Below are 22,766 nucleotides of genomic sequence, written 5' to 3'. Positions count from 1 at the left end.
CCCTCCCCCAGATCATCAAGTGAGCTTCATGGCTCAAGTGGGGGGATTTGAACCCTGGTTTCTCCCAGGTCCTAGCCCAAGACTCTAACCACTGCACCACACTGGCATGAGACTCCAACGGTGCTGGGAGTGTGTGGGCAATACCTGGTGAGTTCAGGTGTAAATAGACTAAATGACACACACACTCCGCCCCCACCCGCTCCCAAATTCTGGGCTTGGCAAACGTTAGTCAACCTTGCAACTCCTTCATGCCAAGACCTAACGAAATGTCTAAGCTGACCCACTTGGAATGGGTCGGTTTCCATAGAAATGGCAAGAAGAAGGTTTGTGCCCCCACCAGTACGTGCTCTCTTGTCATTTCTATGGAAACCCAAGTCCGGAATGGGTTGGACAAAGCTGAGCCATCTGTTGCACCCCCTCATTATAGAAGGAGAACAAGCTCTGTGATGCCATCAGGAAAATGTTCTCCCATTAAGCCGGGAGAGCCATCTGGGGTGATTTCGCCTTAAGGGAAGCAGAGGAAAGGGGGTGGGGACCAAATTTGCCAGTACGATGGAGCAATTGCTGATGGTCCCTTGCTTCCGAATGTACATTTGCTGTTCTTTTCAGGGCACGGGTCTTCCTACAAGAAACATATTACCTTCGTTTTGCTTGACGGAGGCGACTGACATCAACAGGAGAGAGAATGAAGGCATTGACTAAAATGGCGACTGGAACTACCCTGGTAACTCTTCGACTGCTCTGGAATGACTCTTGAAGACATCTTGTGTTTAATTACACGGCACATTTATTGATGGGTCCAGGTTGTCACCAACATCTTACACTATATTGGAAAGATGACATTGGTACCAGTGGTTCCCCCCCCCCCTTTTTTCTGAGGCCGTTTCCACATGTCGGTTTTGTTTTCTTTTTACTTATAATGGCTGGTCTGGGCTGTGGTTACACGCCTGACACACAATTTCAGATCAGGCAACTTCAGGTTCCAACTCTGAAATGGATTGGTTGCCGTGGGATGCAGGGCCTTTTTTGTCGTAGCCCCAGAGCTCTGAAACTCTCTTCCGAAGGATGTCAGCTGGTCTCCCTCTCTGACAGCAGAAAAAGATGGTTTTGTTTCCTCCCCCCTGTGTTCTCCACTGGTATCTCCACTGTTTCAGCTGCTGTTTTAAAACTGCCCAAATAGGAAGATGCTTTCTTTCTCTGCTGGGATTTTGGAAGCTGGGGCCAGGGGGCCAGACGCTTGTGGGATTCCCAGTAGGGTAGGGCACCTGCTATGCTTCAGCCCCATCAAATGGCTTTTGTTGGTGGGAGATATATAGGAATCATCATCATAATTTATTATTTATACCCCACCCATCTGGCTGGGTTTCCCCAGCCACTCTGGGCGGCTTCCAATAAAACACTAAAATACAATAACCTATTAAACATTAAAAGCTTCCCTAAACAGGGCTGCCTTCAGATGTCTTCTAAAAGTTTGGTAGTTATTTTTCTCTTTGACATCTGATGGGAGGGCGTTCCACAGGGCGGGCGCCACTATCGAGAAGGCCCTCTGCCTGGTTCCCTGTAACTTGGCTTCTTGCAGCGAGGGATCCGCCAGAAGGCCCTCGGAGCTGGACCTCAGTGTCTGGGCTGAATGGTGGAGGTGGAGATGCTCCTTCAGGTTTACTGGACCGAGGCCGTTTAGGGCTTTCAAGGTCAGCACCAACACTTTGAATTGTGCTCGGAAACGTACTGGGAGCCCAATGTAGGTCTTTCAAGACCGGTGTTATGTGGTCTCGGCGGCCGCTCCCAGTCACCAGTCTAGCTGCCGCATTCTGAATTAGTTGTAGTTTCCGGGTTACCTTCAAAGGTAGCCCCACGTAGAGCGCATTGCAGTAGTTCAAGCGGGAGATAACCAGAGCATGCACCACTCTGGCGAGACAGTCCGCGGGCAGATAGGGTCTCAGCCTGCGTACCAGATGGAGCTGATAAACAGCTGCCCTGGACACAGAATTGACCTGAACCTCCATGGACAGGGAGGTTTGAGCCTTTTGAGCTTAAAACAGACCCCACTCCCCTCTCTTTCCCCCTTCCCTCCTTATCTGCCCCGATCCGCAGCGCCGGAAACAATCCCACTCCAGGAGCGAGAACTCTGACTACACTGAGAAGGAGAAAGAGATGATGGCCGAGATTGAGCTGAGGAAGCTGCAGCAACAGTTCCGGATCATGGTGGAGAACCGGAAGTCTTTTGGGATCAAGACTCAGCGGCTGTTGTTCCAGCAGGAGTAAGTGGGGCAGAGTTTTGCGAGGGGGGTGGCCACATGAAGGGACGGCCACAGGGACCAGAGGTGGGGAAGCTCAGGCACAGGGGCCAAATGCAGCCCACAGGTCTCCCTGTTTGGCCCTCGGAACTATCCCCAGGAGTATAGCCCTTGCTTTTCAAAGGCAAAGGTGCCAAATCCGTTTCTTTTGCCCTGACACCCACCTGTCCTGGCTCCCATCTGATGAAGGACATGGAATTACATCACGGTTTCCGCCAGAAGCTTTAATGACCACTGCAGATGTGCTATTGACAAAATAAATAAATAAATAAATAAATCTCTCCTATGGAAAAATGATGGAAACGTTAGGTAAAGGTAAAGGGACCCCTGACCATTAGGTCCAGTCGTGACCGACTCTGGGGTTGCGGCGCTCATCTTGCTTTATTGGCCGAGGGAGCCAGCGTACAGCTTCCGGGTCATGTGGCCAGCATGACTAAGCCACTTCTGGCGAACCAGAGCAGCGCACAGAAACGCCATTTACCTTCCCGCCAGAGCGGTACCTATTTATCTACTTGCACTGGTGTGCTTTCGAACTGCTAGGTTGGCAGGAGCAGGGACCAAGCAACGACAGCTCAGCCTGTCGTGGGGATTCGAACCGCTGACCTTCTGATCGGCAAGTCCTAGGCTCAGTGGTTTAACCCACAGCGCCACCCGCGTCCCACTACGGAAACATTAAGAAGACATTTTTTTTAAAATCCTAAAGAGAAAGCAATCTCAGCACAGTGGCGGCTCATTTTCCCAACAGCTCCTTAGGAACTCGCCTCCCTCTTCCCCATAGTGCACATTCCTTAACTACCATTCTGCACCTGTTCGGTTTGGGGCTGAAGGAAGGTCTGTGGTACATATTGCCATGTTGACTTAGATCAATATCACCAGCCCCAGTCCCCTTTTCTGGACCAGACCCCCTCTTTCAGATGCCCACTGGCATTAAGACCAGAGCCTCCCACTATGGGTTGGTTCCAGCATCCAGTATTTGAGGCGCAATGTTCCTGTACATGGAGGCTCTGCTCTCGTTCCTGATGGCCATTGGTTGCCACTTTTTACGGATCCACCCCATCTCCTTTTAAAGCCATGTAGGTGAACCCCACCCCCCTTGCACATGCGTCCCGTTGTGCGGAGAAGTATTACCAAACGCACGGCGCAGTTGTGGGCCTCCATTGGTGCATCTGCACAGTGTTGATGTGAGGATGCACACTCTTAACCTCTTTCCCTCCTTTGCCGCAGGAGGCAAATCCACGCCTTGAAACAAGAGCACGACGAGATCAATTTACTTCTGAGCCTCACCAAGTCGCCTCGGAACCTTTTCATCGACGACCGCAACTGCATGGAGCTTAAATTCCTTTTGCAGACCAAGGACGAATACGACGCCCTCATCAGAGCCACCAAGGCCTTGATCTCGGAACTGGATGACAAGGTGCATGGTGGGAAATGCCGGGAGGGGTGTGAGGTCTGGTGCACACACCCTGAAATTGGCTTGTATTTTTGGCTTTCTAGTTTGCTGCAAGCAGAAAGCCCAGAGTCATAGTATCATAAAGGTAAAGGGACCCCTGACCAGTAGGTCCAGTTGTGGCCGACTCTGAGGTTGCAGTGCTCATTTCACTTTATTGGTCAAGGGAGCCGGCGTACAGCTTCCGGGTCATGTGGCCAGCATGACTGAACCACTTCTGGCGAACCAGAGCAGCACACAGAAACGCTGTTTACCTTCCCACCGGAGTGGTACCTATTTATCTACTTGCACTTTGACATGCCAGAAGTGGCTTACAGAGCCAGAGTCGGTCACGACTGGACCTAATGGTCAGGGGTCCCTTTACCTTTACCTTAAATTGGATTTAGAACAGTAAGAAAAGAGAATAAGATAGTTAATAGTTGGAAATAATTTTAGATTAAGAATGATATTGGAGAGCTGTTACATGCAGATAGAATGAAATTCAGAAGGGAAGGATCTGAAGAAGTCAATTAATAATGTAAGAGAAATTGGGTTTTTAAGGGATATGTGTTTAAGATTCCATCTTTTTTTGTTTTTCTTGTTTATTACTGTATTGTGTTTTCTTTTGTGTGTTTTTTCTTTTTTCTATGTTATATTTATTATACGTAATTGTGGATTTTTTTTTTTGAAAAAATAAAAACAGATCGGAACAGCAGCAGCAACATTTAAAGTGTCTGTATAGACTTGTCTAAACAGAAATGGTGGGGGGGGGGAGGCACCAAAAAGTGGGTGTCTATGGGGTGAAGTGGAGGGACGCGGGTAAACTGGTCCCGAGCTATTCATATAAAGGTCTTCGTGGATCTCTTTTGTTTCAGATCATGGAACTGGAGAACAAGATTAAGAAACAGAAAATGCTTGTCATCAAAATGAGGCAGGAGTACGACGGCAGGTGGCTGCAGAAGCAGATCCAGCTCTTGGAGAACCGACTCAACCACGTGAGCTGTGGCCCCCCCACCTCCGCCGGTCCAGACCCCCCTCCTGAGTCCCACACCTTCTGCCTCTGCTGAGAACCAGAGTCTGCCTCTTCGGGGAGGTGGCAATGAAATAATCTCACCCCCTGCGAAAAACCAACATTATAAACCCAGTTAAAAGCAGCCGGAACTGTTTATATTCTGCTCCCAAGCTTCAGGAGAGCATCCTGCAACACACACACACTGTGCTGGTCCCGTGGGTTATTCGAGAGGCGAGGTCCAAGTTAGGTCCATGGTCAAAGGTGCAATGGGGAGGCAGTCCGTAGTAGCTGAAGCTGGGTGCAGGGCAGGGAGCTGGGTGAAGTCAGGAACAGGCTTGCAAGCAGGAAGCCAGGGCGGGTCAGGAGCTCAGGCAGGAAAGCAGGACAGGGTTCAGGCAGGAACTAGCAACCAACATTGTTGCTCCCGCAACTTGGGACTGGGGCTGGCTGGCTTTTATTTGGCCCGAGGCATAGGGCGGCTCCGTTCCTCTGGTGACTCGCCTCTCCTGGCCTGGAGGCGAGCACTCCTCCTGCGGGAACTTAGTTCCCTCCGCCTCTCTGCCCTGAGCCTCTGCAGCTCAGGAGAGGCTGGAGGGTTACCGGACCCAGAGGCAACCTCAGCTTCCTCTGATGGGGCTGAGAGTGGAGCACCTGCAGGCAATGGGTCCTCCATCACCTCAGGAGCCAGAGCAGGCTCAGCTGATGCCTGCACCTGAGGACCCAGCACAGGTGAGGACCCTTCAGGCTCAGGCCCCAGCCCCGGCTCAGCTGGTTCTGGAGGCGGGGAATCCTGTGCAGGCTGGGATCCCTCAGGTTCAGCATCTGAGTCTGAATCCCAGGCCATCACACACACATGAGGGAAAGACCAGCAGACTTGCAGGGACCCCACGTTTTGTAGAAGGACCCATTTATTTATTTTTCGGGGGGGGGGGAATCCCAAGGAGGAGAAAATGTTGCACAATATCCCCAAAAGATCTCAGTGGCACAGGATGCTGAGAGTGTAGAGAAAAACTGGGTGGGAGGGGTGGGGGAAGTGAGACCCAGGGGCCAAATGTGGCCCTCTAGTGTCCTCTCTGGCCCTCTTGTCTCTCCCCAAGCCACATTCCCTCTGTGCAGGTCACACCTCTCGCTACCTCTGCTCCACATCTTCCTGGGATGTGCCCTCGAATTCCAGCCAAAGTAAACGTATTAAAAATCAACACCCGATCTAAAATCATGACTATTCCTCTAGATGGCACAGACTTATGCCGAGGTGGTTCAGCACCTCTTTGCAGGAAGAAGGTTTTGCAGTTTAGGACAGTAATAATAATAATAATAATAATAATAATAATAATAATAATAATAATTCATTATTATTTATACCCCACCCATCTGGCTGGGTTTCCCCAGCCACTCTGGGCGGCTTCCAACAAAACACTAAAATACAATAACCTATTAAACATTAAAAGCTTCCCTGAACAGGGCTGCCTTCAGATGTCTTCTAAAAGTTTGGTAGTTATTTTTCTCTTTGACATCTGATGGGAGGGTGTTCCACAGGGCAGGTGCCACCACCGAGAAGGCCCTCTGCCTGGTTCCCTGTAACTTGGCTTCTCGCAGTGAGGGAACCGCCAGAAGGCCCTCGGTGCTGGACCTCAGTGTCCGGGTAGAACAATGGGGGTGGAGACGCTCCTTCAGGTTTACTGGACCGAGGCCGTTTAGGGCTTTCAAGGTCAGCACCAACACTTTGAATTGTGCTCGGAAACGTACTGGGAGCCAGTGTAGGTCTTTCAAGACCGGTGTTATGTGGTCTCGGCGGCCGCTCCCAGTCACCAGTCTAGCTGCCGCATTCTGGATTAGTTGTAGTTTTCGGGTCACCTTCAAAGGTAGCCCCACATAGAGCACATTGCAGTAGTCCAAGCGAGAGATAACCAGAGCATGCACCACTCTGGCGAGACAGTCTGCGGGCAGGTAGAGTCTTAGCCTGTGTACCAGATGGAGCTGATAAACAGATGCCATGGGCACAGAATTGACATGTGCCTCCATGGACAGCTGTGAGTCCAGAATGACTTCCAGGCTGCGCACCTGGTCCTTCAGGAGCACAGTTACCCCATTCAGGACCAGGGAGTCCTCCATACCCACCCGCCCCCTGTCCCCCCAAAACAGTATTTCTGTCTTGTCAGGATTCAACCCCTTCCTCATTTTGCTCTTTCCAGCTCACGGTTTATTTTGACACCATCCTGATCACCAATGCCAAACTCCGCGAGGAGATAGAGAACCTCCAGTGCCAGAAGTCTGTCTTCGATACCATCTACTCCCGGCTTCACAAACAGCTGGAGCAGCAGAGGAAGACGATGGACTTGTCTATTGAGCAATCAACGCAAGCCTATGAGCAAAGGTGAGAGCAGCTGGTCCCAGGTTCAAATCCCGCCAGGTTCAAATCCTGGGATCCGCCCTGCCCCCCACCCGAAACCCCATAGTAGATGCTACCAGTCGTTGTTGTTGTTTAGTGGCTTAGTCGTGTCCGACTCTTCGTGACCCCATGGACCAGAGCACGCCAGGCACTCCTGTCTTCCACTGCCTCCCGCAGTTTGGTCAAACTCGTGCTGGTAGCTTCGAGAACACTGTCCCACCATCTCGTCCTCTGTCGTCCCCTTCTCCTTGTGCCCTCCATGTTCCCCAACATCAGGGTCTTTTCCAGGGAGTCTTCTCTTCTCATGAGGTGGCCAAAGTCTTGGAGCCTCAGCTTCACGATCTGTCCTTCCAGGGAGCACTCAGGGCTGATTTCCTTCAGAATGGATAGGTCTGATCTTCTTGCAGTCCATGGGACTCTCAAGAATCTCCTCCAGCACCATCATTCAAAAACCAGTCAATGTAGACAACACTGAACCTGGTGGGTCAGTAGTGTGACTGTTAAAGGCAGCATCCCTGTGTTCCTGTCCTATTTCTGAACATGCATTTTCCTGCATTGCAGGGGGTTGGACTAGAGGACCTTTGGGGACCCCTTTCCAACTGTGATTCTATGATTTGCCCGTCACCACCACTTCTGCCCGCTTCTAGGGTGGAGGCCCTTGCCAGGATCTCTGCGATGAAGGAGCGGCGCTGCAAGGACATTGCGCAGTTCAACATTGAGTTTCGGGAGCTGGAGCGGATTTACAACCACGAAACCAAGCTGAAGGCTTTCATGCTCATCAAGCTGGTGGACCGCTCGGAATTTGAGGAGCAGGCCAAAAAGGAAGAAGGTACCACGCATTGTTGTAAACAAAAATCTGCCCTTTTCCCCCCTTATGGGGAATCCAGGAGCCCATATAGAGTCCTTACGTAGGTTCCCTATTGGTAGGAGAAAATAACAGAGGCCAACCAGAGAATATTGAGAAACAAAGCAGCTAGTAAGCCTGATCTTTATTGATCTGTTGCAACAGGGTCCTCACTCACCACACGCAGGAGGGAGGAGGAACCCAGAACAATGGTGCGCAAGCCCTTCTAGAGACTTTTGAAATTGCTCACCCTGTAAGACCACCCCCAAAAACATGATACATACATCACAGAAGGAGGCGGTCTACAACAGAAATCCTGTTTGCCAGGATACCTGTTAATGGTCACTGATTGCTTTACCAGGGCAGCCTGGCCATTCTTTTGTGATGGTTGATACTTTTAGTTCCTGAATCCAGGTCATGGGCTCACCTTATTCATACACAAATACGTCTTTCAGGCAAGATTTGTAAGCAAAAAGACAAAGGGAAGGCTTTCCCCATTTCCTTCCTCCTTGCAGATTAATATATTGAGGTCGATTTGGGAGAGTCAAAATGGCTTCAGGATTGCTCTCCTGTACTATTTCAGACACGCGGTTTATATACTTGTGTATGTGTTTGCCTTGTACATTTATAAACATTTGTTTTATATTTGGGACTTTAGAATTCTTACAACAATATGTTTTAAATTTATGCTTTAAAGGCTTGCTGAAGACACTCCTGTATTTATGAAAAGAATAGATTTAAAAGTTCCTGCTGTTAGGGTCTGCTTGTACATTTTAGCCAGTTGCTCAGCCTTTGGGCCGCTGAATGTGTGAAGCAGAACACACTGGCTGCTGAAAGCGAGAGGACGGATCCTGTGGGCGGTATTCAGTCATGGTGCAGTCATGAAACTGGCTCTTATCCCGGCCTGTTTGGTTGCTTGACACCACAGCTTCCATGACTTAAAATTTCAGCTCCTTAATTGCTGCCTTTAGTGGGTTGAGCAATTGATGATAATAATAATAATAATAGTAATAAAATTTTATTTATATCCCGCCCTCCCCAGCCAAAGCCGGGCTCAGAGCAGTTAACAACAGTAAAATAATACAGCATTCTAAAATCAATTCATTATAAAATCAGTTCAAATCAAATTGATGGCAACCATTGGGCTAGAGTTCTGTGAAGAATTACCAAAGGAGGAGGTCAGGCTGTGCCTTGGCCAAAGGCCTGGTGGAACAGCTCTGTCTTGCAGGCCCTGTGGAAAGATGCCAAGTCCCGCAGGGCCCTAGTCTCTTGTGACAGAGCGTTCCCCCAGATCGGGGCCACAGCTGAAAAAGCCCTGGCTCTGGTTGAGGCCAGCCTAACTTCCCTGTGGCCTGGGACCTCCAAGATGTTTTTGTTCGAAGACTGTAAAGTCCTCTGTGGGACATACCAGGAGAGGCCATCCCATAGGTACGAGGGTCTTAGGCCATATAGGGCTTTAAAGGTTAAAACCAGCACCTTAAACCTGATCCTGTACTCCACCGGGAGCCAGTGTAGCTGGTATAGCACCGGGTGAATGTGATCCCGCAGTGATGTTTTTTCATGAGTGTTGTGAGTCAGTGGGAGTGAGTTAACCGGCTTGATGCCCGAGTCTCCTGCAATTCTTGGGGTCCCGGATCCAGCAAGGGTCAAAAATCAAATGGAGGATTCCGCTGTTGAGTTACCCAGGCAAAGGGCATAAGAACCACCTAAGTATGGTCCTTTGTATAACAAAGGAAGTAGCTTTGTGACGGAGGGCAAATGGGTGGGTCCCCTCCTTCACCTGGCTGGTGGTGAGAAAGACCAAGACAAAGAGTGTGTGTGATCTGAGCCAGAAAAGGCAGAAGCCAGACAGTGAGAGCCATGCTTGATTTCTGTTTAAATCCAGGGCTGTGGCTATGGGAGAAGCAAGACCTTCTTGGGGTGTTAATGCTATGAACCCCTCTATCTTAGGCTCAGGTTGTATATACGTGTAAATAAACCATAGTCTCTGCTGTCCCACATTCTGCAAGGAAACACAAACCTGTCAGGAATGAGCCAGCTCCCAGTGAAGCTTTGCAGACAACTGCAGAAAGCAGCCAGGAACAGGGAGACTTAGATGCTCGGCAGGGGAGAGCCGGCAGCTAGCTGCAGACTGCTGCTTTTCCTGACCTTGATGGGTGAGCTGATAAGGCAGTAGCTGAGAGCAGGCTAGAACGCTGCCAGAGCTCGCAGGAAGCACATATAGGGGAGAATATATTCAGAGACAGCCTCTCAGACCAGGGAGAGGGTGGAGCTGATCCACTCAGTCCAAAGAGTCGGTGAATGGGAGGGCTGCTAGACAGGAAGCAAAACAAGAGACGTGAGAGTGGTAAGTTCAATACCTTGTGTAGATCCCGGAAGGAATCTTCAGAAGGGTCATCTTGAGTAATGATGCTGGAGGCTTTGTTAGAGCCGTCCGGAGTTATCTGTTTGTCTTGGCAATAAATCCTCCTTTTTAATTATGTACGCTTACTGTGTTATCAACCTGGGAACCTGGACTCCTGACGGATCCCTGGGTAAGTGCCTGGAAACCTCCTGGAGCCTTGCACCCCTCGGAGACTGAGGTGGAAAGAGACAATTTTATGAACCCTCCCCCTTGAATCCCTTCCAGCTCTCAAGGCCAAGAAGCGAGCCAAGACCAAGGGGGAGAGCTTTGAGAGTTACGAGGTTGCCTACATGCGACTGCTGAAGCTGACGGAAAACGGGGACATAGACCTGCTGGTGGAAGATTTCGTTGAGAAGGAGGAGAAGAACTTTGCCTACTTCAGCTATGTCACCGAACTGAACAACGACATAGAGAGGCTGCAGAAAAGGATTGAAGACATCCAGGTCTCCTCTCTGCCTCCCCCCCACCTTCCGACGCCCCTCACTGGTCCCTGGTCCTCTGGCCCAGGCTGGGCTCTGGGCTGCTGATCCTGCTGCAAGTGGGCTGTGTTTTGATTGAGCAGTAATAATAATAATAATAATAATAATAATAATAATAATAATAATAAATAATAATAATAATTTTTTATATCCCGCCCTCCCCAGCCGAAGCCGGGCTCAGGGCGGCTAACAACAATAAAATAGTACAACATTCTAAAATCATTTCATTATAAAATTAATTCAACTCAAATTGATGGCAACCATTAGGCTAAAGTTCTATGAAGATTGCCAAAGGAGGGAGTCAGGCTGTGGAACAGCTCTGTCTGCGGAAAGATGTCAAGTCCCACAGGGCCCTAGTCTCTTGTGACAGAGCGTTCCACCAGATTGGAGCCACAGCCGAAAAAGCCCTGGCTCTAGTTGAGGCCAGCTTAACCTCTCTGTGGCCTGGGACCTTCAGGATGTTTTTGTTTGAAGACCGTAAGTTCCTCTGTGGGACATACCAGGAGAGGTGGTCCCGTAGGTACGAGGGTCCTAACCCGTATAGGGCTTTAAAGGTTAAAACCAGCACCTTAAACCTGATCCTGTACCCCACCGGGAGCCAGTGCTCCCGGTGACTCCTGGATGGAAATAGCTTGGCCACAGCTGTCCATGCCCTGGTAACCACACAGTCCTGCAATGGCCTTGGCTTGGTATGGAGGCTGCAGCTGGCGCAGAACATGGCAGTCAAACGCCCGCCAGCATGCAACACATTGCTTGGGGGATCTGCCACTGGCTGCCAGTTTGCTACCAGGCCACAGTCAAGGTGCTGGTACTGCCATCTAAGGCCCTGCGCAGCTCAGAACCAGGTTGCATAATAATAATAATAATAATAATAATAATAATAATAATAATAATAATAATAATTTATTTATACCCCGCCCATCTGGCTGAGTTTCCCCAGCCACTCTGGGCGGCTTCCAATCAAGTGTTAAAAACAATACAGCATTAAATATTAAAAAGTTCCCTAAACAGGGCTGCCTTCGGATGTCTTTTAAAAAGAGGATAGCTGCTTATTTCCTTCACATCTGAAGGGAGGGCGTTCCACAGGGCGGGCGCCACTACCGAGAAGGCCCTCTGTCTGGTTCCCTGCAACCTCACTTCTCACAATGAGGGAACCGCCAGAAGGCCCTTGGTGCTGGACCTCAGTGTCCGGGCAGAATGATGGGGGTGGAGACGCTCCTTCAGGTATACAGGACCGAGGCCGTTTAGGGCTTTAAAGGTCAGCACCAACTTTGAATTGTGCTCGGAAACGTACTGGGAGCCAATGCAGATCTCTCAGGACCAGTGTTATGTGGTCCCGGCGGCCACTCCCAATCACCATCCTTGTACAGTCATACCTCAGGTTACAGACGCTTCAGGTTGTTCTTTTTCGGACGCGCCGAAACCCGGAAGTACTGTAACAGGTTACTTCCGGGTTTTGGCGGTCGCGCATGCGCAGAAGTGCTAAATTGCACGTCGCGCATGCACAGAAGCGCCAAATCGCAACCTGCGTGTGCGCAGACACGGCACTGCGGGTTGCGAATATGCATCCTGCACAGATCACGTTTGCAAACCGAGCGTCCACTGTGCTTCCCAGAAGCAGTCAAGGACATTTTTGTTCTAACAGCTTTTCCCAGCTAGATAAGAGGGTCTACAAGTCTCTACTTGTTAGGGTTTTCGTTTTGCTTTAAGCCAGTGTTTCCCAGACTTGGGTCGCCAGCTGTTTTCGGACTACAACTCCTATCATCCCTAGGAAGCAGGTCAGGGATGATGGGAGTTGTAGTCTTAAAAACACCTGGAGACCTAAATTTGGCAAACACTGTTTTAAACGTACATTTTTGTGTGTTTTTAAGTGTTTTTAACTATTTTATGTGTAAATTGCCTTGAGATGGTGGCTTGGGAGGTGATTAAGAAATCAGTTGCAATAATAATAAAATAAAGAATGTGCGTGAGAGAAACCTTTCAGGAGCTAAAATTGACTCATTGCTGCCACCATGTAGCCAATGAAGGGACTACAAGATGGCTAAACCTCTCTATCACCACCAACTACTCTTTTGGTTGGGAGTTGGACCATAGCTGTCAACGTTTCCCTTTTTTAAAGGGAAATTCCCTTATTCTGATTAGGATTCCTCGCAAGAAAAGGGAAAAGTTGACAGCTATGAGTTGGACCAAACCACTTGATGTACGCTCTGAAAATGCTTTCACCAACACCCACCCATGAATCCTGGAATGCGTACCAGATTCCTTCTAAAAAGGAGCCTGCAACATCGACAGCTACAGGAACAAAAACAGAATTCTCTGATTAATCCATCCATTAAAATATTTTATCTTGTTATTTCCATTTGCTTATACGTATTCATGCAAAGGATGAAAGGGGGAAAATAAAACAAATAAATAAAAACTATAAGCATGCAAAGGAGTAAAATATTTTACTCTGATTAATCACCAGCTATGCTATATTATCATCAATACCCATGGAAAGTAATGGACCTACAGTCCTTAATAATTATACAGCCTAGGCATGGGGCACCAACTCTTTTGTGCCCCTGCGTGCTTAAGTGGATATCTATTGGCAACAGAAGGTTTCTTCTTTCAAGACTAGCATTGCACTCAGGTGGCACATAATTCCAACTTTTCTTTACCTATTAATTTTCACATTTTATGTGATCTTTCAGACAAAGGGTGCTGTAAGGTGCATTATACAAATGTGACACTAGATGGCGATGGTGAGCTGTGGCAAATTCAATATATTTTTCAAAACGTTTCTTTAAAAAAGCACTTTCACAGTTTTTTTAATATGTGCCTAGATTCCACCCTACTTCTGGAAATCCAGCACAGCTGGAGCGACACCCACAGAATAAAGGGAGGGGCTATGCATGTTGCTCCACCCCCTTTTGCCCCTGGCCCCACCCACCAGCTGCATGTGGGCCCCCGGAAACTCAGCAATGAGAAAATATGGCCCTTGCAATTTTGGGGGGAAAGGTTCCCCACTCTCTGCCTGAGCCCCTTTGTGCCCTTCTGTGTTCTGTAGAATGAAATCAGCAAGCTGAAATCCGAGCACAAGAAGGCGGAAGACACTGTTCACGGCAACATGAAAGAAGTGGAGGTAAATGGGGCACATGTGGGGCTGACATAGGGGGTCCCGTTGCTGTGGGGAAAGGCTGCAACGTTTGGGACTTTCGAGTCCCATAGCTCAGAGGCAGCGTGTCCCGGGTTCAATCCCTAGTGACATCTCATGGGAGGGGTTGAGAGCTGCTGTCAGTCAGCACGGACAGTGCCAGATTTACAAATAAGCCAAACAAGCTATAGCTTAGGGCCCTACTCTCTTGGGGGCCTGGGACGCGGGTGATGCTGTGGGTTAAACCACAGAGCCCAGGACTTGCCGATCAGAAGGTCGACGGTTCGAATCCCCACCATGGGGTGAGCTCCCGTTGCTCGGTCCCTGCTCCTGCCAACCTAGCAGTTCGAAAGCATCCCTAAGTGCAAGTAGATAGATAGGTACCACTCCAGCGGGAAGGTCAACGGCGTTTCCGTGAGCTGCTCTGGTTCTCCAGAAGCGGCTTAGTCATGCTGGCCACATGACCCGGAAGCTGTACGCTGGCAAGATGAGCGCTGCAACCCCAGAGTCGGCCATGACTGGACCTAATGGTCAGAGGTCCCTTTACATTTACCTTTACCCCTGACCGTTAGGTCCAGTCATGGATGACTCTGGGGTTGCATGCTCATCTCGCTCTATAGGCCAAGGGAGCCGGCATTTGTCTGCAGACAGCTTCCGGGTCATGTGGCCAGCATGACTAAGCCGCTTCTGGCAAAGCAGAGCAGCGCACGGAAACGCCGTTTACCTTCCCGCTGGAGCGGTACCTATTTATCTACTTGCACTTGACATGCTTTCGAACTGCTAGGTTGGCAGGAGCAGGGACCGAGCAACGGGAGCTCACCCCGTCACGGGGATTCAAACCGTCAACCTTCCAGTGCATAGTTAAATTATGGTGCTCACTTCTTGCACAGGAGGCAGTAAGGGCCACCATCAACTCGGATGACATGAAAGGGGATTGGACAAATTCATAGCTATCAATGGCTACCAGCTATGATGGCTCTGCTCTGCCTCCGAAATGCCAGTTGCTGGCAACTTCAGGGGTTGCATCCAGATCCTGCTTGTGGGTTTGGCTGCCCCCCTGTGAGACTAGATGGCCCTGATCCAGCAGGCTCTTCTGATGTTGTTGGACTCCCCACTCCCATCAGCTGCAGTTTGCATGCATGGCCAATGCTATGGGGTGATGGAAGCTGGAGTACCCGCAACCTCTGGGGAGCACCGCGTTGGCGACCCCTTCTGCGCCCAATCGCAGCTAGCCCTTGTTAGGATATAATTCTGTTCCACCTTAAAAGGGAACAGGCATGACTGTTGTGTGTCACATGCCTGTTTACTTCCAGCACAGTCAGGGAACTTCCGTTTGTATGTAGCTTTTGTATTGCTGCTGTTTTGCTGGATACGAAGGGAAGCAGACATGTTTATTCCTTTGTTCCTGCTGCTGAATAAAATGCTGTAATATACTGCTTACACATGGCTCTGTCCGCCTCTTCTGCTGTGAGAAGATTTATACACTCTGCTGATAGAGCGTGCACGGGACTCTAAATGTATCTGAGGCTCGTGTCGCTTATTGATGCTGTACCAAGGGAGACCAGTGATCGCCCGGCTGCTGGCTGATGTTATGTACTGAGTTGAATAGGATCCAAAAGGCAGCAGTCTGATTGGTCCTAGAACAATAGGGTCCATAATGCAGCAGTCTGATTGGTCCACAGGAGCCACCCAATCCGGCTCCAGGTGGAAGTGAATCCGCAACCTGATTGGCCTACAGGTGAATCCCGGAATTAGCCAATCATCTGGGGCCCATTGTGTAAATAATGTACCGTATTTTTCGCCCTATAGGACGCACTTTTCCCCCTCCAAAAATGAAGGGAAAATGTGTGTGCGTCCTATGGGGCAAATACAGGCTTTCGCTGAAGCCTGGAGAGCGAGAGGGGTCAGTGCGCACCGACCCCTCTCGCTCTCCAGGCTTCAGGAAGCTCCACCGGGCTCCCTGAACTCCACAGAGCTGCCTGAACTCCCGGGCTCGCCGCAGCTCCGCGCAACCCTCCGGAGCCTGGGGCGAAGCCACGCCGGGCTCCCAAGGGCTGCGCAGAGCTGCCTGCATTCCGAAGCCTGGGGCGCGCTGAAGAACACGCCCGGGCTTCGCGCACCTCTCCGCAAGCCTGGGGAGACCGGCGCGGCTCCCTAGGCTTGCGGATAGCAGGCTGTTCTGGGGGCTGGGGTCGGGGGAAGCTTGGGCTTCCCCCGCGCCAGCCCCGTGCCTAGGGGGGAAATAATTTTTTTTTCTTTATTCCCCCCCCCCAAAAAAACACCTAGGTGCGTCCTATGGGGCGGTGCGTCCTATGGGGCAAAAAATACGGTATATAAAGCAGACATTCTGGGGGAACTTCCATTCCTCCTCACCACTATGAGCTGAATAAAGAGCATGAAATCCACTCTCGACTCCGAGTATATTTCACCTGACCACCTCTCCTTTGGCCCGCAGGATAAGCTGCAGAAGACCACGGAAGATGCCAACCTGTACGAGTACAAGCTGAAAGAGAACAGCAAGATCCTGGACCAGCTGAAGCAGGCGGTGGGCTTCCTGTTCAAGGAAACGGGCTGCGATGCCACCAAGATCAGAGAGCACCTGGGCGAGACTGGGGAGATCACAGATCAGAACCTGATGCAGTATTTCAGTGAGTGGCGGGGCCCTGTTGTTGTTGTGTTGCTGTTTAGTAGTTTAGTCGTGTCCGACTCTTCGTGACTCCATGGACCAGAGCACGCCAGGCACTCCTGTCTTCCACTGCCTCCTGCAGTTTGGTCAAACTCATGTTTGTAGCTTCGAGAACACCATCCAACCATCTCATCCTCTGTTGTCCCCTTCTCCTTCTGCCCTCCATCTTTCCCAACATCAGGGTCTTTTCCAAGGAGTCTTCTCTTCTCATGAGGTGGCCAAAGTATTGGAGCCTCAGCTTCAGGATCTGTCCTTCCAGTGAGCACTCAGGGCTGATTTCCTTAAGAATGGATGCGTTTGATCTTCTTGCAGTCCATGGGACTCTCAAGAGTCTCCTCCAGCACCATAATTCAAAAGCATCAATTCTTCGGCGATCAGTCTTCTTTATGGTCCAGCTCTCACTTCCATACATCACTACTGGAAAAACCATAGCTTTAACTATACAGACCTTTGTTGGAAAAGTGATGTCTCTGCTTTTTAAGATGCTGTCTAGATTTGTCATTTGTCATTCTCCCAAGAAGCAGGCGTCTTCTAATTTTGTGGCTGCTGTCACCATCTGTAGTGATCATGGAGCCCAAGAAAGTAAAATCTCTCACTGCCTCCATTTCCTCCCCTTCTATTTGCCAGGAAGTGATGGGCCCAGTAGCCATGATCTTAGTTTTTTTGATGTTGAGCTTCAGACCATATTTAGACTATATCCAGACCATATCCAGACGGCGCCCTAGACCAGGCCCATCTCTTGGGTTGCTTCTGCAATGGACCCAGATGCACACCAGACACCAAAAAGCATCACGGGGCTGGCAACACCTCTGCAGGGTTTCAGGCACAGGATCTTTCCCTGGAGATGCCACTAGGATTTGAACCTGGGACCGTCTGCCTGCAAGGGAGGCACTCTGCCACTGAGCTATGGCCATATCCCTGCAAATCTCCATTGGGCAAGAACAACCCATGTTTCTGGAATCCATTGCCCAGTAGCTCCAGCAGGCAGCATGGTTGGTTGCTAGAAATGATGGGAGTTTTAGTCTAGCAAGATGTTTGAAGCTCTCTGCCTTCTTGGGGAGCAAGGAGCTCTCTGTATTCTGTTTCTGGAGGGCCCAGGATGCTCTTGCAGGATCTTGCAGGGCTGTTGGGAATATCCCAGACCTGGTGCTTGGAGAGGGCCTTGCTTCCCAAGAAAGGTGGAGAGCTTAAAAGGTTTTTATGGACCAGGAAACCCACCCCAAAAAGAGCGTTTAAGCTCTCTGCCTTGCTCGCATTTAATTTGTGGGATTTCAGCCCTTCAAGCAGCCTTCAACCATGTATGGTTAGAATGGCACAAGTTAAATGTGTGTTAAGTTAAATGTGTTACAGGTAGGTAGCCGTGTTGGTCTGCTGTAGTCGAAACAAAATAAAATAAATAAAATAAAATAATAGAAAAATTCCTTCCAGTAGCACCTTAGAGACCAACTAAGTTAAAACAAAAAAAAATTCCTTCCAGTAGCACCTTAAGTTAGTTATTGGTATGAGTTAAGTTATAAGTAACTAACTTATAACTAACCAATAAGTTAGTTATTGGTATGAGTTTTTTTGTGCATGCGATGCGTGTTAAGTAATCTTACAATTGCCACATTGGCCTCACTTTGTCCCCAAATTCCGACTGCGGAAAGTTAAAGTGCGGCTTATATTTGCGATCTTACAGTATGCAGCCAGGAGCAGCGAGGAAGGGAGCAACTTATATTGGGGTATTTTTTATTTTTTCTTCTCCCCCCCCCCCCATCAATTTTAAAGGTGCTGCTTGTATTTGGGTGCGGCTTATATTCAGGCCAATATGGTATAATCATAATAGTGGATGCATTGCAAGAAGCAATGCAGATCTACTTGTGTTGCCTTTCAGCTCGATCTACGGTACTTTTCCCTGTGCACAGGCGCGGGCAAATGATTCGTGGGCAACCTAAGCTGTGTTTTCTGTGAAGTCCCATTGTACAACACGGAGCTTGCATGCCATTCTCTTGAAGCAACTTGTGATTTTCAGTGCTCCTACATGCTTAGCTTTGGGAAAGACAGTGGTTAAAAAGACTCCCTTGCATGCAGATTCTGTAGCTCCAGGACACTGGCGACTGTGGGAACTATGGGATGTGATCCATGAGAGCCAGTCAAGTACAACATTCCTTGTAATGCTAGAGAAGACATGCGAGGGAATGTTTGGTCCAGCCAGTCAAAACTTCCTGTTCCTCCTGGCTGGAGCATCCTTCCTTTTGCATGTGATAGAAGGTGGCCGTGACCTTACCTGTCCAGGTAACAAAAGGACGAGTCACGCAGCACACCTCTCTCTTTTTGACTTCCTTCTTCGTTTGACCAGCTTTTAGCTAGGACTGCTCTGCTAGCTTTCAGCTAGCAGAAGTACTGGGATTATCCCCCCATATGGGGTAGATCCACATGTACACATCGGTAACTAAGTCTGCCTTCAAGAATCCAACTGTGAACTGATGTGAGTAAACTTCTTTTGTTGACTTTGAATAAGATTGCCGTGTCTTTATTCTTTTAAGAGGGATTCAAGGGAACTTACCAGGAACGTACAATTCAATCTGAGACAGGTTGAATTGTACAATAGTGAGAGGCTCACACGAGCCTGCAACCAGCTATCTGCTGTGCATGTAAAAAGGGGGATGTAAAGTCTGCTAAGTAAAGGAACTTGCTAACGCAAGTTAGGAAGGATATTAATAAACAATATATCCTCTCCTGCCACTCTGAGCATTCCCACAGAAACAGCAAGGGGTCTTTGACCCCTGGTGACCTCCAGCCAATAGGCCACTGCTCCTGAAGTTCACCACTTGTCTCCTCCCTTCAGGCATCTTGGAGAAGAAAACCAACGACCTCTTGCTGATCGAATCTTTCCTGCGTTACAAGGAGCTGGAGGGGGAGCTGGACTCGGTCCCCATGCTGAACCCCTTTTTGGGTGGCTCCGCCTTCCTGAAGAAACTGGAGACCATTAAGATTGCGCCACCTTCTTTCAGTGTCGATCCCTTCTCGGAGACACTGGAGCCCTGTAAGTAACTGTGACTCTGATGCTGCAGAGGACAGTGAGGCAAAACGTTTCTAGATGCTCTCAATATATGCAGCAGGCCTGCAGTCGGGGGTGAAACGAGGCTTTATTTCACCTGGGTCAAAGACCCAGATTGGTACTACCACCACCCCATGCATTTGCGTACACACACACACACACACACACACACACACACAGGCTGGCAGCCCTCTGGAGGCTTCACCCAGGGCAAAAAACCTGGCTAAGTCCCCCCATAGCTACGTCTCTACCTGCGGCTTACATGTGACTTACTTGCACAATTGCAGCTCTGCAGGGAGTGGTAGGTGGGAAAACAAGCAATAAAAATAATATTTTTTTATTTATACCCCGCCCATCTGGCTGGGTTTCCCCAGCAACTCTGGGTGGCTCCCAACAGAATATTAAAAATAGAATCACACATTAAAAACTTCCCTAAACAGGACTGCCTTCAGATGTCTTCTAAAAGTCAGGTGGTTGTTTATTTCCTTGACATCTGCTGGGAGGGCATTCCACAGGGCGGGTGCCACTACCAAGAAGGCCCTCTGCCTGGTTCCCTGTAACCTCACTTCTCGCAGGGAGGGAACTGCCAAAGGTCCTCAGAGCTGGACCTCAGTGTCCGGGCTGAACGATGGGGGTGGAGACGCTCCTTCAGGTATACTGGGCCGAGGCTGTTTAGGGCTTTAAAGGTCAGCACCAACGCTTTGAATTGTGCTTGGAAAACCTACTGGGAGCCAATGTAGGTCTTTCAGGACCGGTTTTATATGGTCTCGGTGGCCACTCCCAGTCACCAGTCTTGCTGCTGCATTCTGGATTAGTTGCAGTTTCTGGGTCACCTTCAAAGGCAGCCCGACATAGAGCACATTGCAGTTGTCCAAGCAGACTAGAGCATGCACCACTCTGGCGAGACAGTCCGCGGGCAGGTAGGGTCTAGGCCTGCGTACCAGATGGAGCTGGTAAACAGCTGCCCTGGACACAGAATTAACTTGCACTTCCATGGACAGCTGTGAGTCCAAAATCACTCCCAGGCTGTGCACCTGGTCCTTCAGGGGCACAGTTGCCCTATTCAGGACCAGGGAGTCCTCCACAGTCGCCCTCCTCCTGTCTCCCCAAAACAGTACTTCTGTCTTGTCCGGATTCAACCTCAATCTGTTAGCCGCCATCCATCCTCCAACTGCCTCCAGACACTCACACAGGGCCTTCACCGCCTTCACTGATTCTGATTTGAAAGAGAGGTTGAGCTGGGTATCATCCGCATACTGATGAACACCTAGCCTAACCCTCCTGATGATCTCTCCCAGTGGCTTCATATAGATGTTAAAACGTATGGGGGAGAGGACGGAACCCTGAGACACCCCACAAGTGAGAGCCCAGGGGTCTGAACACTCATCCTCCATCACCACTTTCTGGACATGGCCCAGGAGGAAGGAGTGGAACCACTGCATAACAGTGCCCCCAGCTCCCAGCCCCTCTAGACGATCCAGAAGGATGTTATGGTTGATGGTATCAAAGGCCACTAAGAGATCCAGCAGAACTAGGAAACAGCTTTCACCTTCGTCCCTAGACCACTGGGGATCATCGGCCAGCGCAACCAAGCAAACAAATGCAGAACTGGGTAGGGGAGAATGGACATTGGGAAGGGGCCATCCAAGATCTCACGTGACCGTCCCAGAACCCTGTGAGCAAGGAGGAGGGCTTGAAAAGCTCTTTCTTTGTGGGGGTTTCCCATCACTGAAAGAGTTTTTAAGCCCTCCATTTTGTTTACTGGGCTCTGGGATGAAGAAGAAGAAGAAGAAGAAGAGTTTGGATTTGATATCCCGCCTTTCACTCCCCTTCAGGAGTCTCAAAGCGGCTAACATTCTCCTTCCCCTTCCTCCCCCACAACAAACACTCTGTGAGGTGAGTGGGGCTGGGAGACTTCAGAGAAGTGTGACTGGCCCAAGGTCACCCAGCAGCTGCATGTGGAGGAGCGAAGACACAAACCCAGTTCCCCAGATTACAAGTCCACTGCTCTCAACCACTACACCACACTGGCTCTCTGGGAGGCTCCTGTGGCATCCCACAGCCTTCCAGAAGCCTTGCGTGGCCATCCCAGAGTCTGGCGAGGAAGGGATAGTCTCCATGGACAGGGAATGATGCTCCTGGACAGCAGAGCATCTCCTGCTGCCAGCTGGCCTCCGCTGCCACCAGTCCCATTTAGGACTGAAATGCAAGGTGAGAGGTTGGCCAACCAGAAGATCATTTCCAGATCTTTCCCAAGGAAGACCCAAGTTTATGACGAGCTGAGCAAGGGGACGAGAGGGTCTTACTGGTCATCTGAAGCAAGCTTGAGCCTGGGCGGAGGGTGAGGAGGAGCAGGTGGCCAGGGGCTCAAATTCCGTTTTGTTGCAAGCTGTAATTAAAAACCAAGCCTAAAGTTGCGGATTCCACCTCTAAGCTGCAACCCCTTGAATTTCCCAACAGTGGAGGGTCCTCTAGACCACAGCACCCTGCGAGCCATGATCCTGGAGAACCTGGAGAGGGAGAAGATGAAATCGCTTAAAACCTCGGTGGAGAGAATGGAGGCCAGCCGAGAAAAGAAGAAGTATTCCACCATACCCTAAGAGGAGGCAGGCAGGCACTCCGGCCAGAAAGCCCAGGGATTCTTAGCCCAGTTCATAGACTATGTATGTGTGTGTATATATATATATTTATATTTTTAAAAATACTAAATGGGATGGAGTACCAAAATGGGCTCTCTTTTGTAAACATAAAAGTTTATTAATAAAGGACACGATTTGACTTTTGCATTTCTACAGTCTCTGCAATGTTCTAACCTTTGCAATGTTTTACTTTTACTATCGGGACGTGGGTGGCGCTGTGGGTTAAACCGCAGAGCCTAGGACTTGCCGATCAGAAGGTCGGCGGTTCGAATCCCCGCGACGGGGTGAGCTCCCGTTGCTCGGTCCCTGCTCCTGCCAACTTAGCAGTTCGAAAGCATGTCAAAGTGCAAGTAGTTAAATAGGTACCGCTCCGGCGGGAAGGTAAACGGTGTTTCTGTGCGCTGCTCTGGTTCG

The 22,766-nt window shown here is 49.7% G+C and overlaps 1 protein-coding gene across 1 annotated transcript; it reads left to right on the top strand.

Moving 5' to 3' along the window:
- Positions 1-606: 606 nt before the first annotated feature.
- Positions 607-22,496, top strand: CCDC63 (coiled-coil domain containing 63). The gene is made up of 11 exons (XM_077931184.1): positions 607-724; positions 2,095-2,261; positions 3,522-3,711; positions 4,599-4,718; positions 6,928-7,109; positions 7,772-7,953; positions 10,598-10,815; positions 13,901-13,975; positions 16,443-16,635; positions 19,501-19,698; positions 22,174-22,496. Exons 1-11 carry the CDS (start codon positions 686-688, stop codon positions 22,311-22,313), a joined length of 1,704 nt encoding a protein of 567 aa, XP_077787310.1. The 5' UTR covers positions 607-685; the 3' UTR covers positions 22,314-22,496.
- Positions 22,497-22,766: the final 270 nt, after the last annotated feature.

The sequence above is a fragment of the Podarcis muralis genome, chromosome 7 (genome assembly GCF_964188315.1).
Source record: "Podarcis muralis chromosome 7, rPodMur119.hap1.1, whole genome shotgun sequence".
NCBI classification, from domain to species: Eukaryota; Metazoa; Chordata; class Lepidosauria; order Squamata; family Lacertidae; genus Podarcis; species Podarcis muralis.
The sequence above is the reverse complement of the archived record's forward strand: the minus strand, read 5'-3'. Positions and strand labels throughout refer to the sequence as shown.